Raw genomic sequence first — 13,351 nt, 5'->3', positions numbered from 1 at the left:
ATGAGTAACTCCTCGCCCTGCATTGGCCTCGGCCTGACTCTGTTTCACAACCAAGAAGCAGGAACGGTCGAGAATCTGGCAGCCTGCGTCTCAGCCCGCGTTTCATCCCGTCCTCCGCACTTCCTCCTGTATGACGGGGCGGGGCTCCCCTCTCACCCAGCAGAGAGTCCGGGTTGTCCCAGCCTGAACCCGCTCCCGCACCCGCTCCGCGACAGAGCCGGCTCCTCAGGCCTCAGGATGCCCATCCCTGCCTCCTGGCCCCGCGCTCCTCCGTGCCTGCTGCTCACTCTGCTGCTGGGCCTCCCAGGTGAGCGTGCGGGGCTAGAACCTTCTCTCCCAGCCCCTGGACCTCCTGTTGCCCCAGAGATTTCAGGGTTCTGGGAGAACGTGGGTGTGTCACGCAGGGCTGCAGAGAGGGCGACGGGCAGGGCGTTATCTGAGGGCATGAGACCAGGGACCCGGGCATGTTCTCCGTGGGTCCATCGCCTGCACCTGGTCACCAGAGGTGTCAGAGCAGAGGGTGCAGCAAACCACAGCAGCAGCGACGGCTCTGTGCCGCTAACGGGTCTGACCCTCTCAGTGTCCCTGTGGGAGAGCTGTGGCTCTCATCCCGCACTGGCAGATGGGGAAACTGAGGCAGAGAGGGTAACGTGCCCTCCATCCTCACCGATATCAGCAGAACATCCAGGTCCCAGTCTCGGCCACCAGCTCCCGGGGCTCCTTGTTTCAGCCCTGTCGTGCTGCCCGGCCTGGCAGTGCTGACCGATCGCAGAAAAACCAGTAACCCAGGAGGAGGAAACTGAGCAGCAGTACCCCCCCCCCCTCCATCACACCACTCAGACCCGGAGCTAAACTCCGCTGTTTACTCCAGAACTTCTGTTAATTATGTTGCAGGGTTCCCATGTACCTAGTGTGTGACTGGGGGTTTAGTATGTGTCATAATTTCATTAATCCTCAGAACTACATGTACTGGCCTCTGAGGACACTTCCATACACATTTGTGATGGGTGTATCTGTGTGTGAGTGTGAGTGTGTGTGAGTTGGTGTGAGAGATTCATACGCGCACCTGGGATTTTATGAAAGCCTTTCCTTTCTATTCTCTTCCATTGTGTTCACTCTGCATGAAATGCACACGAACAGATGTTTAGTCTGTCAGTCTGTCTGTCCCTCAGATACCCGTCCTCCTTGCTACTTCTCCAAACTTATCCCCAATCCTCCCTAAACTCTATGACAAGCAAGCTCCTCTCTTGGTAAGAGGAGGAAAACGGTCCATCAGTAGAAACATGAGTAACAAAGAATGCTGCCCATACATACAATGGAGTATATTCGGCAATAAAAAGGAATGAAATCTTGACATTTGTGATAACACAGATGGAGGGAAGGCTGTTCTCTAAGGCAGTGGTGATCAACCTGGTCCCTACCGCCCACTAGTGGGCGTTCCAGCTTTCATGGTGGGCGGTAGCGGAGCAACCAAAGTATAAATAAAAAGATAGATTTAACTAGAGTAAGTTGTTTTATGTAGATTTATTCTGCCAAACTTAGCAAAAATCTGACATAAAGTACTTGGTAAGTAATTATTATTATATGATTTAACTTGCTGTAACTCCACTTTATAAATTTTATAAAGTAAAGTTACTTCCCTACTTTATAAATCACCATTACTGTGGAGCCGGTGGGCGGTTAGAAAATGTTACTACTAACAGATACAGAAGTGGGCTGCAGGTGTAAAAAGGTTGACTACCCCTGTCCTAAGGGAAAGGAGTCAGAGAGAGAGAGAGAGAGACAAATACCAGATGCTTCACTTATCTGTGGAATCTCAAAAAAAACCCAAAACCCCAATGAATATGCAAAACAAAAGAGGAACAGATGCGTATTCAGAGAGAACAGCTGAGCTGATAAAGGGGAAGGTGGGGGGGGGGGGTGAGCAGAAGTCTGTGCATCACTATCCTGTGGTCTCCACCATGCACCATGCCGGATGAGGATGAGGAGGGAGACAGGGAGAAGGAGACAGAGAGCGCTGCCCTGCGCTCTAGATCTGTAACCATATCCGTATCCACACCTGTCCTCGGATATCCGGAGAGACCACAGGGCATCAGATAGTACAAGTAATAATTCTATCAGTTCTCCCGCACTCAGCTCAGGCAGGTCCCGTAGCTGTCACCTCCTGTGGTCATTTAACCCGAGGTGGAACCTCTTGTCACCCGTACCATCCAGGTAAGAAAATAAAAGCCGAGGGAGGTTCAGGTGACTCAGCGGTGAATGGTGAGCCGTGCTCTGAGTTCGGGAATCTGATTCTAGAGCCCACAGATTTCCTCTGCCGTCCTCAGTGCCTGTGGCCTCCTGTCCATCCCGTGGGTCGCTGTGTGTGGGGAAGGGAGTGTGTGGGGACAGGGGTCGGTGGTTTCCTTCTCCTGGGCTCTCTGCTTCCTGCATGAGCCCCATTCGTTCCTGGGATTTTTTGCCGAGTCATCTACTAGGGGGACGTGGTTTCTGCCATTGTTTCCACAGATTTGTCCGCATACAATAGACGGCACGGCCTCAGGGAGGTGTAGCACTGGGCAGTGCACATGTCACACGTATATTTATTGGATAATTGGTATGTGGACGACATGTTATAGGAACGTGGGTGCGTTGTTGAATAAATGGGAAAAAGTAGCCGCCCCGTGGAGTTTCTATATTAGTAGAAAAATGACAATAAGCAATATGCATAATAAATAAGTGAATTAGATAACATATAGGAAAATAATGAGCATTAAGGGGAAAAATTACACTATTGCTGGGTAGGAGAATGGGGGAATCTGTAAGACGGGTTGTATTTCAAACAGGGTAGTCTCGGAGGTCTGACTGTAATGGGAAAGTCTGAGCAAAAATGAAAACAAGATTGGGAATCTAATGACAAAGTAAACAAAGTAGTAACAGACTCACATACTGAGAAGAGACTGACAGCTGTGGCGGGGGCAGGTTGGCTAAAACAGGTAAAGGATTAAGCAGCTGAATTGTGGGTGTTGATTTTTCTCTGCCACAAACTTGCTGACATCATTGGTTAACGCTAGCAGAGTGTGTGAGTGTGAAATGTTTAGAACTGCTACATATAACATCATGTCACGTGCAAACAGAGATAGTTTTACTTCTTCCTTTATGTGTCAAACAATGCTTTTTATTTGTGGTTCTTGTTTCATTGCTTTCTCTGAAACTTCCAGTATTGGGTTGAGTATCTGTGGCGAAAGTGCACATCCCTGTCTTGTTTCTGATATTAGAGAAAAATTTCCCTGCCGGACTTTCACCATCAAGTACAATCTTAGCGTTGTTTTTCATACTAGATTTCTATGGACATTTCCATCTATTCTAACTTACTGATTGTGTTTATCATGAAAAATGGTGACTTTCGTCAACTGCTTTTTCTGCACGAAGTGAGAGAAGTTTATGCGATATTTTTACTTGCCGTCCTGTTAATGAGATATATTACACTGTTTGATTTTCACATGTGAACTGCCCTTACATTGCAGGAACAAACCCCAGGTGGTCACGATATATAATTCTTTTCACATGATGTTAAATTTGGTTTGCTAATATTTGGCTGAGGAATGTGGGACTGAGATTGATGTGAGGTATTGGTTTGTAACTTTTTTGTGTGTGTGTGTGACAGAGACAGACAGAGAGAGACAGAGAGAAGGACAGATAGGGACAGACAGCAAGAAAAGAGAGAGATGAGGAGCATCAATTCTTGGTTGCAACACCTTAGTTGTTCATTGATTGCTCTCTCATATGTGCCATGTGAGTTTCGGGAGGCCTACAGCAGAGTGAGTGACCCCTTACTCAAGCCAGTGACCTTGGGCTCATGTCTATGATCCCACGCTGAAGCCAGCAACCCTGTACTCAAGCTAGTGAACTTGTGCTCAAGCCGGTGACCTCAGGGTTTGGAACCTGGGTCCTCCGAATCCCACTTCAACACTCTATCCACTGTGCCACCAAGTGTAGGGCTGTATCTTTCTTATTGTGTCTTCTTCTGGTTTTCATATCCAGGTAAGGATGGCTGAGAATGAGTCTTGAAATGATTCTGAATGAGTCAAGAAGTTTTCCTTCCATTTTAATTTTTTGTAGGGTTTGAAGAGGATTACTGTTCATTCTTTTTTTTTTTTTTTTTTTTTTTTCATTTTTCTGAAGCTGGAAACAGGGAGAGACAGTCAGACAGACTCCCGCATGCGCCCGACTGGGATCCACCCGGCACGCCCACCAGGGGCTACGCTCTGCCCACCAGGGGGCGATGCTCTGCCCATCCTGGGCCTCGCCATGTTGCGACCAGAGCCACTCTAGCGCCTGAGGCAGAGGCCACAGAGCCATCCCCAGCGCCCGGGCCATCTTTGCTCCAATGGAGCCTTGGCTGTGGGAGGGGAAGAGAGAAACAGAGAGGAAAGCGCGGCGGAGGGGTGGAGAAGCAAATGGGCGCTTCTCCTGTGTGCCCTGGCCGGGAATCGAACCCAGGTCCTCCACACGCTAGGCCGACGCTCTACCACTGAGCCAACCGGCCAGGGCTGTTCATTCTTAATGTTGATTAGAATTCACCAGTGAAACCAAATGGTCATGGACTTTCCTTTGTTGGGTGATATTTTTTTTTTTACTGTTAATACAATTTCCTTACCAGATACAGGTCTATTCGTATTATTTATTTCTTTAATATTTGTTCTTGGTAAGGTATGTGCTTCTAGAAATTGTCCGTTTTATCTGGCTTATTCAGTTTATAGACATGCAAAACTACATACTGCACTTCTCTAACTTCATTTTATTCCTGTGAAGTCATTAGTAATAGCCTTTGTTTATTTCTGATTTTAGATATTTGATTTTCTCTCTGTTTTTCTTTTTTTGTTTCTTTTCAATCCACCCAGCTAAATGTTTCTCAATCTTGTGCATTATTTTAGAACCACTCTTGGTTTTGTTGATTTTCCCTGTTGTTTTTCTATTTACATTTTCTTTATCTGTGTATACTAATCTTTTTTTAATTTCCTTCCTTCTGCCAGTTTGGGTTTTTATTTGCCTCTATGTTTTCTAATGTCTTAAGGTCGATAGCAGGGGTCGGGAACATTTTGGCTGAGAGAGCCATGAACGCCACATATTTTAAAATGTAATTCCGTGAGAGCCATACAACGACCCGTGTACATTACACATTATCCAATAAAAATTTGGTGTTGTCCCGGAGGACAGCTGTGACTGGCTCCAGCCACCCACAACCATGAACATCAGCGGTAGGAAATGAATTGGTGCTATACATGAGAATGTTTTATATTTTTAACATTATTATTTTTTTATTAAAGATTTGTCTGAATAAAACAATAAATAAATAAATAAATAAATAAATAAATAAATAAATAAATAAATAAAAGATATGTCTGCGAGCCAGACGCAGCCATCAAAAGAGCTACATCTAGATCACAAGCCATAGGTTCCCTACCCCTGGTCTATAGTTCTGTTACATATATAGATCAGAGTTGATTGATGAACTCTTCTCTCTTTTAGCTCATGCGCCTACAGCATGGACGCCCCCTAGCACGGCTCACACTGAGACTCACTGTCCTCTTACGTTGTGTTCTCACTTTCTCTTGTCTTGTGTCTTCTTCACTTTCCTTTCTCATGTCTACTCTGAGCTATTGATTCTCACTGTGGTCTGATTTCTTAGTATTGGTGATCATTTCATTTTTCCTTCTTGTTATTGTTTTCTAGCTTTATTTGCGAACTGATCTTACAAGGGCACTGCTACCACAGTCCTTCTTCCAGATTCTAATACCTTGTGTGTGTTGTCATCCAACCTGTGTGACGATGCCACACACATAGGTTTTTTTTTATGACAGTGGTTTCTGTAGTAGTCAAGAGACATGTGTGTGTCGTAGACAGAAACACAGCCCCAGAATAAGGTCTATGTATGAATACCCAGACCCTGTGCATGTATTACTTTATATATAGAAGAGATTTAGGAAAAGTGAGTAAGTTAAGACTTCGATCTTGAAATACTATACTAGATATTCAGGTGGGCCCAATATACTCAACAGGGGTCCTTAGGAAAGAGGTGGCAGAGAGTCTACGTCAGAGAAGGACAAGTGACAACAGAGGCAAGAGTTTTGAGGGACAGGAAGGTGGAAACCTCGGGAAAAGGAGCGCAGGCAGCCTCTGCACTGTGGGAATGCAGGGACCAGGCTCTGGTGAAATCCGGCTCAGCTACAACCCAGAAGTCAGACAGTGAACATTGACTCCCGATCCCACACTGGAAGACCACCCACTTCTGTGCTTCAGGCACCTTAGGTTTTATAGTTAGTAAAGCAGCATTAGTAAACAAATAGAATGTAGTTATGCTATTAGGAAAAAGAACACTCTTAGTTCTTATTGGAATGACACATTCATTGTGTGTTGGTGGCTCAGCACACCCCTGTCACTGAAGTACCCAAGCTGATGAAGCACCTACCGTGTCACGTGGTTGTCCCTGGAGGACGGGTATCGACCAGCAGAGGTTCTTCCAGTTAAGTGCACATCCCATAACTGACAGCCATCACCTCTGCTCACAAATCAGTGGTCTAAAGACATGTCCCACCCAATGGAAAGTTCCAGAACTGGGACTCATTATGAGGCTAGAAATTGAGCAGCCAGAAATATCTGGTGAAGCAGGACACTTCCAGAGAGGGCCGGCCCAGCACTCAAACCCACTCTGTGCCACATCATTAACCCTTCTGTGCCTCAGTTTCCTCATTTGTGACAGGTTCTCACATTACAGGCTCATGAGGGTCACAGGTCTGACACACGCTGTGTCCCGAGCTCGAGGCCCCCTCGGGGTGTGCACGGGGTCAGTGGACGCTGCAGCTGATAAACACTGGACAGACCTCCGGGTCCTGTGTGGATGGGTCAGTGACGGCTCTGTGTTTCCCTGCAGGAGGGGCTGGTCAGGAGCTGAGGGTGATTCAGCCTGAGGAGTCCGTGTCTGTCGCAACAGGAGGGACGGCCACTCTGAGATGCACCGTGACCTCCCTATCCCCCATAGGGCCTACACAGTGGTTCAGGGGGACAGGGCCTGACCGGGCGTTAGTCTACAGTTTCAGAGCAGGAGGCCACTTCCCCCGAGTAACAACAATTGGAGACATCACGAGGAGAAACAACACGGACTTCTCCATCCGCCTCAGTGACATCACCACAGCCGACACGGGCGACTACTACTGCGTGAAGTTCCGGAGAGGAAACCCTGACGTGGAGATCGCGTCGGGCAGAGGCACTCAGCTCACCGTGAGCGGTGAGTACCGAGGGGGACCCTTCGTCGCTGCTGTGTGACACCCGTCAGGAAGATCTTCTACAGATCAGGGAAGTTTTGTTCCCTTCCCTCCCAGGGAAGAAATCTCTGCTGGGCAGAGAGAGGGAGGACGGGTTACTTTGTTTCATCCTCAGAAACATCACATGAGTAGATTCCTGAGGGGCACACACTCACAGGTGACTGACAGCCCTGGTGGGAGGAGGTGCCCAGAAGCTGGGCAGTCCCTGTGCCTCTGTCCGGAAGTCCCTTCTGTGACTCAGAGACTGACCACATGGTGATCGCACATTGAGTGCGCCTGGGTCATCTCTGAATGTCACTGGCCCTGGATTAAGGTTCCCCATGTGTGTCACCTTGCTGAGACAGCAAAAAGACTCAGGGTTTTCAGCCAGAGGCTCCGGCTCTGAATCCTGGAAGGTCAGCACACAAAGGACCTTCAGTGCATTTATCCCAACACCTCCATTGGACAGATGGTGGCCTGAGGCTAAGAGGTGACAGGGGCCTTGCCCACGGTCCCATGGCCAGTGACTGAGGGAGTTCCAGAAGCTGATCTGACTCCAGCGGCTCCTTCCTGCCCCAGCACAGAAATCTCTTTCCATGGGAAACCCTGGTGTGCGCTCAGAATAAAAACGGAACCTGAACAGGGAGCTGGCATTCCTTCTTTTCATCGGTTTCCCTGGAGTTCCGATGCCCCAGCATTCAGACCCTGAGGCCCAAGGTGATGGGGGACCTCTCCCACCTTCAGCCACATCTCCCCAGACCGAGTGTCCCTGTCAGCGCCCAGAGCTGCCTCCATACTGACCCCACTGTGGCCGCCCCGTCTGCATTCCCAGCAACAGTGCTGAGGGGCCCCTTTCTCCACATCCTCTACAAACACCTGTTATTTCTGTTCATTTAGATAATAGCCATTCTAACGGGTGTGATATGATGATAGATTATTGTGTTTTGATTCCCATCTCCCCGATGATTAGTGAGATAGGGCATCCTTACAAGTACCTGTTGGCTGCCAGTATGTCTTCTTTGCAAAAATATCTATTCAGATCTTCTGCCCACTTTTAATTACATTGTTTGGCTTTTTTCTCCTTCTTCTTCTTCTTCTTTTTAAATTTCTTTTCTTTCTGCGAGAAAGTTGTATGAGTACTTTATCTATTTTGGATACCAACCCATAGCCGGATATGTGATTTGCAAATGTCTTCTTCCATTCCGTAGGTCGCCTTTTTATTTTGTTGACGATTTTCTCTGTGGTTTAGAAACTTCTTCGTCTGAGTTAGTCCCACTTTCTGTCCCCCTCTGGGTGCCTTTGTTTTTGATGTCAGATCCAAGAAACCATCGTGAAGACCAATGTCGAAGGGCTTACCCACTATGTTTTCTTCTTCAAGAGTTTTTGGTTTCAGGTCTCACATTCAAGTCTTAATCTGTTTTGAGTTGTGTGTGTATGGTGGAAGATCATGGTTGAGTCTCACTCTTTCGCATATGTCTTTCCATTTTCCCAACACCATTTGTTGAAGGGGCTGTTCATTCCCCACTGTGTGTTCTTGGATCCTTTGTTGTAAACACCTTTCTTCATCTGGGCTTTTGCACGGCAGCTGCAGGGAGCAGAATATTCTTACCGTTTTTGCTACATTTTTGTTTGGCCTTCTTACTGCTTAAAAGTAGTAGGACCAGAACTTAAGATAACAGGCGTAGGTGTTATTTATTAAGCACCTACTATGTGCCGGGCTCTGTGTTTTGCATACATGCTCACTCCTCTTACTGGGGTGGTGTTCTGACCCGCTGTGTACAGGAAACAGACACCGAGGCTCAAGGCTAGAGAACAGAGATGCTAAAGTTAATCTGTCCCGGGAGCAGTGAGCTGGGCTAGCTCTTCCCTCTCCTCCCTGGGTGCCCGTGGTCGGGCGATTCCTCTCTCAGTCTCGTCCCATCAGTGAGACCACACAGGGCCAGCCTCACACGGTGCTGAGAGGTTGAAAACCTGAGGGGCTCAGAGGGATCGGCCCATCGTGGAGCCCAGGAGGCTCTCGATGAATTGTAACTATTCCTAGGCTCTCATCCCTCTAGTGACAGCCAGGATGCTAAGGTTTTTATGACGCGACTGATTCATGTAAAACCCTCTTTCTGTATTCTCAAAATGTGCCATGAGTTTTAAGACACAAGTTATATTTCCAAGTGCCAATACTTATAAACAGTGGCTGTCTGCCCACTGTTAGAGAAGGTGTTGGGTAATAATTAACAATTGGAAGACACCTTATAGGACCCTTCTGCAAGGAGACACTGCTGTCACTGTTGACTCACAGATGTCTGGATGCTCGCAGGACGCAGGAAGTGTCCTGCCTGCTTTGTAAGCCTGTATCTGTGTCTCTTATAATTTTTAAGTAACGATTGAGAAAATTAATCATCTTTATCTATGTCAGCACTCAGGAACCTGTGTTCAACCAAAACTGACCCAAGAGAAGACCCTAGATTCAGAAAAATATCCCATCTCCTTCTGCCTCCACCTTTCAAATTCAGGGGTGGGCACAGATTTGAGAGACCCTACTGGAATCTGGTAAATGAATGTCAATTCTCCAGCAAATCCATAAGTAACTGCAGGGAGAGCTCTGGATGTAAACTAAGTGCAGGTTCAAGATGGAGCTTCTTTGTTTACTATTCTGAATCCTCTTCTGTTTGCTGAACACAAATGTGTTTCCATGACCCTATTTAACCCTCACGGCAGCCGGGAGGGGAAATGCCCGCTGTCCCATTCCACAGCTTGGGACCCGGGATGTGTCCTGGCCACAACACTCCACAACCACAGGCCTGGTTCCCGCGTCCCCACTGCGCCCTGCATGTGCCTCTGTAAACACTTGCTCTGAGGTGGACAGGTTTCCGGGGAGACAGCTAGGAACAGTTACTATGAAGAGTGAGACCCATCGGTAATTCGTTCCTGAGCCCAGATGTGGGGAAGCCCCCTGGAGAGGACAGAAGTGGACTTTGATCTCAGGCCTGGAATGACATGTCAGCCTGTCCCTTCCCCGGAGTGCACCTGGGCGGGGTGGGGGGGAGGCTGGGGACGGCAGGGAGACACGCCCTTCCAGCGTTATCAGAGGGATAAAGCCCACTAACAACATGGGAAGGTTCTTAGCAATGTCACATGCCTGAGGACAGGCAGGTACAGGGGTGCATGGACTGGACTTGGAGGAAAAACATAATTTGTGGCAAGCTGGTTGAGCACGCAGGAGGGAGAAGAATTAGCCCTCGACCCAGGGATGCTGTGATCGTGTCTTACAAAGCTGAGACACGGCATGTGGACGCATCCTTCTACAGCACACAGGCTCAGAGAGGCGAGGTTTCCCCGCCCGAAGTCACGGTGTCTCTCCAAACCGGAGTCTGGGGGTGGGGTGGGAGGTCGGTGATGGGGGGGAGCTGAGCCTGCCTGGGGTGGAGTGATATAGGCAGGAAGCCAGGCTCCCGCTGATACCATTCTGTCAGCAGGTGCCAGCACATTCCAGCGTGTCTTGGGGATACCCTTCTTCACGCAGCTGCTGCTGCTCGGCTGGAAGCTGTGCGCCCTGATTGTGCTTGCCACCGTCTACGTCCTCAGGTGGCGCCTCTCTCCCAGGTGAGGAGGGTTCCCACCCCTGTGTGGCCCGCGGAGGGGGGAGGGGTGCGAGGAGAAGCATGTGCCGCTCCCATCTCGCCTCCCCCTTAATGGCACATGGAGACCACAGGGCCCCGCGAGCTGCCGCCCAGTCCCTGCAGCCCCTGTGCGCCCCTCACAGCCCCGCCTGAGCAGGCACGGAGGGGCGGCTCCCCCGGGCTGGGCAGGAAAAGACAGGGAGCCGGTGTGGAGAGAGCACTCCTGGGGGTCGTCCCTGAGGAGAGGTCCGAAAAGACCCAGCGCCCTACTTTCCCCGCCGGTCCCGGGCGCCACGAGGCCTGCTCAGGGACACGGGCCCCTCTTGTCTGCCTCACCCAGGAGAACCGACCCTCACGGGGCCCCTGCCGTGACGCCTGCAGCTGCCACCCCAGCTCCGCCCGCCTGGTGGGCCTCTTGAGACGTGTCCAAGGCCGCCTGCCCCTTCCCGGCTCCTGCAGCTCCCGGGGGCGGGGAACGCCTGCACGGGAAGGTCAGCGGGGATGGGGGGCTCTCGTGCCCTCCCCAGGGGAGAAGCTGCCGTCGACATTCTGACCCCAGAACAAGAGACCCAGCGGAGACGGGACAAACACATGCCTGCCATTCCGGAACGACCCGTCCTGGCTCCCAGGAAACTCCGTGGTGGATGCCCAAACCCCGCGAAAGACCTTTCCAGCCCCGTGGTTAAAATGGGATTATAGAAAACATTGTGGCCAAAAAAAAAAATATATATATATATATATGAAGAGACATCTAATCTCATTAATAACCAGCAAAAGCCAAACAAAACCACACTGAGATACTATTTTGTCCCTATTCAAACAGCAAAAAATAAAGAAACCATGGCTCTTTCTTATGCTCAGTGGGTAGAGTGTCTATGGATGTTCCTGGTTTGATTCTCAGTCAGGGCACATAGGAGAAGTGACCATCTGCTTCTCCACCCCTCCCTCTTTCCCTTCTATCCTTTTCCTCCTCCCACAGCCAGTGGCTCGATTGGCTCGAGCATGGCCACAGGTGCTAAGGTTAGCCCCGTTGGAGCGCATCAAACCTCAGATGCTAAAAATAGCTTGGTACTCAAGCATCAGCCCCAGATGGGGTTGCTAAGTGGACCCCGGTCTGTGTGCAGGCAGAAGTCTACCTCACTATCTCCCCTCTTCTCACCTGAAAAATAAATAAATATATATATACATGTAAGGAGGGAGAAATAAGGCCCTGGCCAGTTGGTTCAGCAGTAGAGCGTCAGCCCAGTGTGTGTAAGTCCCAGGTTCGATTCCCGGTCAGGGCACACAGGAGAAGCGCCCATCTGCTTTTTCACCCCTCCCCTTCTCCTTTCTCTCTATCTCTCTCTTCCCCTCCCGCAGCCAGGGCTCCATTGGAGCAAAGTTAGCCTGGGCACTGAGAATGGCTCCATAGCCTCTGCCTCAGGCACTAGAATGGCTTCAGTTGCAGCAGAGCGACGCCCCAGATGGGCAGAGCATCGCCCCCTGGTGGGCATGCCAGGTGGCTCCCAGTCGAGCGCATGCGGGAGTCTGTCTGACTGCTTCCCTGCTTCTAACTTTAGAAAAAATCCAAAAAATAAAAATACAAAGAGTGCTCTGAAGGGAAAAAATAGGGTACATAAAATAATGCAGATTTCTATGCCAGAGCTCTCCCCGGGAATCAAGAATTAGTGGCTGCTATCTAGAAAGAAGAGCAGAGAAATGCTTTTTGAAAAGGGAATGTTTGAGCTGATATCTGCAAGTGGTGAGAGCTTGAGAAAGTACGTTCTCGTTACAGAAACCCACTGTGTCAAGGCCTAAGGTGTGAAGGAGTCAGAAACATTCACAGAGAAGGACAAAGCCAGTGAAGCTGGGATCTGGGAGTCATGGGCATGAAAGGTGGTGAGGAGACGGGCGGGAGCCACACCACACAGGGCTGTTGGCCTGGTAAGGAGCGCTTGGGTTTTATTCCAAGAAGAATAGCAGGGCCCGCTAGAATTGGAAACCACAGGGTACATGACGAGATCTGGTTTACGTGTTTAAGAAATCACCATGACGCCTCATGGGGTCACTAAGTTAGAGGAAAGCAGGTCATCAGAAAATTCAGAGGTGAAGTCACCGCCGCCAAGTAGGGGGCAGTGAGGCTGGCTTGAGCTACGGTGGCACCAATGGAGATGGAGAGGGATGAACTAGTATGAGGTGTACTTAAAGATGGAAATGATGGTGCCAAGGTTGCGGGTTCAATCCCGGGTGCGGGCACATACAAGAGACAAGGAATAAATGTATGAATAAGTGAATCAAATCCATGTTTCTCTCTCTCTCTTTCTCTCTGTTTCTCTCTCCCTCTCTCTTCCTCTATCTCTTCCTCCACCCCCTCTAAAATCAAGAGAGAAATGATGGGGCATGTTTAGGGACTGAATGTGAAGGGTAACGGAGAGGGAGGAGTGTGGAGGGGCTTCCTGGGTAGGTCGAGCACTG

At 49.4% G+C, this 13,351-nt stretch overlaps 1 protein-coding gene across 1 annotated transcript; it reads left to right on the top strand.

The window, feature by feature from the left end:
• On the top strand, positions 1-11,730 carry LOC136406652 (signal-regulatory protein gamma-like). The gene is made up of 4 exons (XM_066386614.1): positions 1-307; positions 6,914-7,267; positions 10,754-10,880; positions 11,238-11,730. Exons 1-4 carry the CDS (start codon positions 1-3, stop codon positions 11,314-11,316), a joined length of 867 nt encoding a protein of 288 aa, XP_066242711.1. The 3' UTR covers positions 11,317-11,730.
• The last annotated feature ends 1,621 nt before the right edge of the window (positions 11,731-13,351 follow it).

This window comes from Saccopteryx leptura, chromosome 5 (genome assembly GCF_036850995.1).
Source record: "Saccopteryx leptura isolate mSacLep1 chromosome 5, mSacLep1_pri_phased_curated, whole genome shotgun sequence".
Classification (NCBI taxonomy): domain Eukaryota; kingdom Metazoa; phylum Chordata; class Mammalia; order Chiroptera; family Emballonuridae; genus Saccopteryx; species Saccopteryx leptura.
The sequence above is the reverse complement of the archived record's forward strand: the minus strand, read 5'-3'. Positions and strand labels throughout refer to the sequence as shown.

Excerpts from the sequence above, each read along its gene's own strand:
- LOC136406652 (XM_066386614.1), top strand. The coding sequence starts at position 1 with ATGAGTAACTCCTCGCCCTGCATTGGCCTCGGCCTGACTCTGTTTCAC. Across the intron at positions 308-6,913 it reads TCTGCTGCTGGGCCTCCCAG|GAGGGGCTGGTCAGGAGCTG; the intron begins GTGAGCGTGCGG and ends GTTTCCCTGCAG. Across the intron at positions 7,268-10,753 it reads CACTCAGCTCACCGTGAGCG|GTGCCAGCACATTCCAGCGT; the intron begins GTGAGTACCGAG and ends TTCTGTCAGCAG.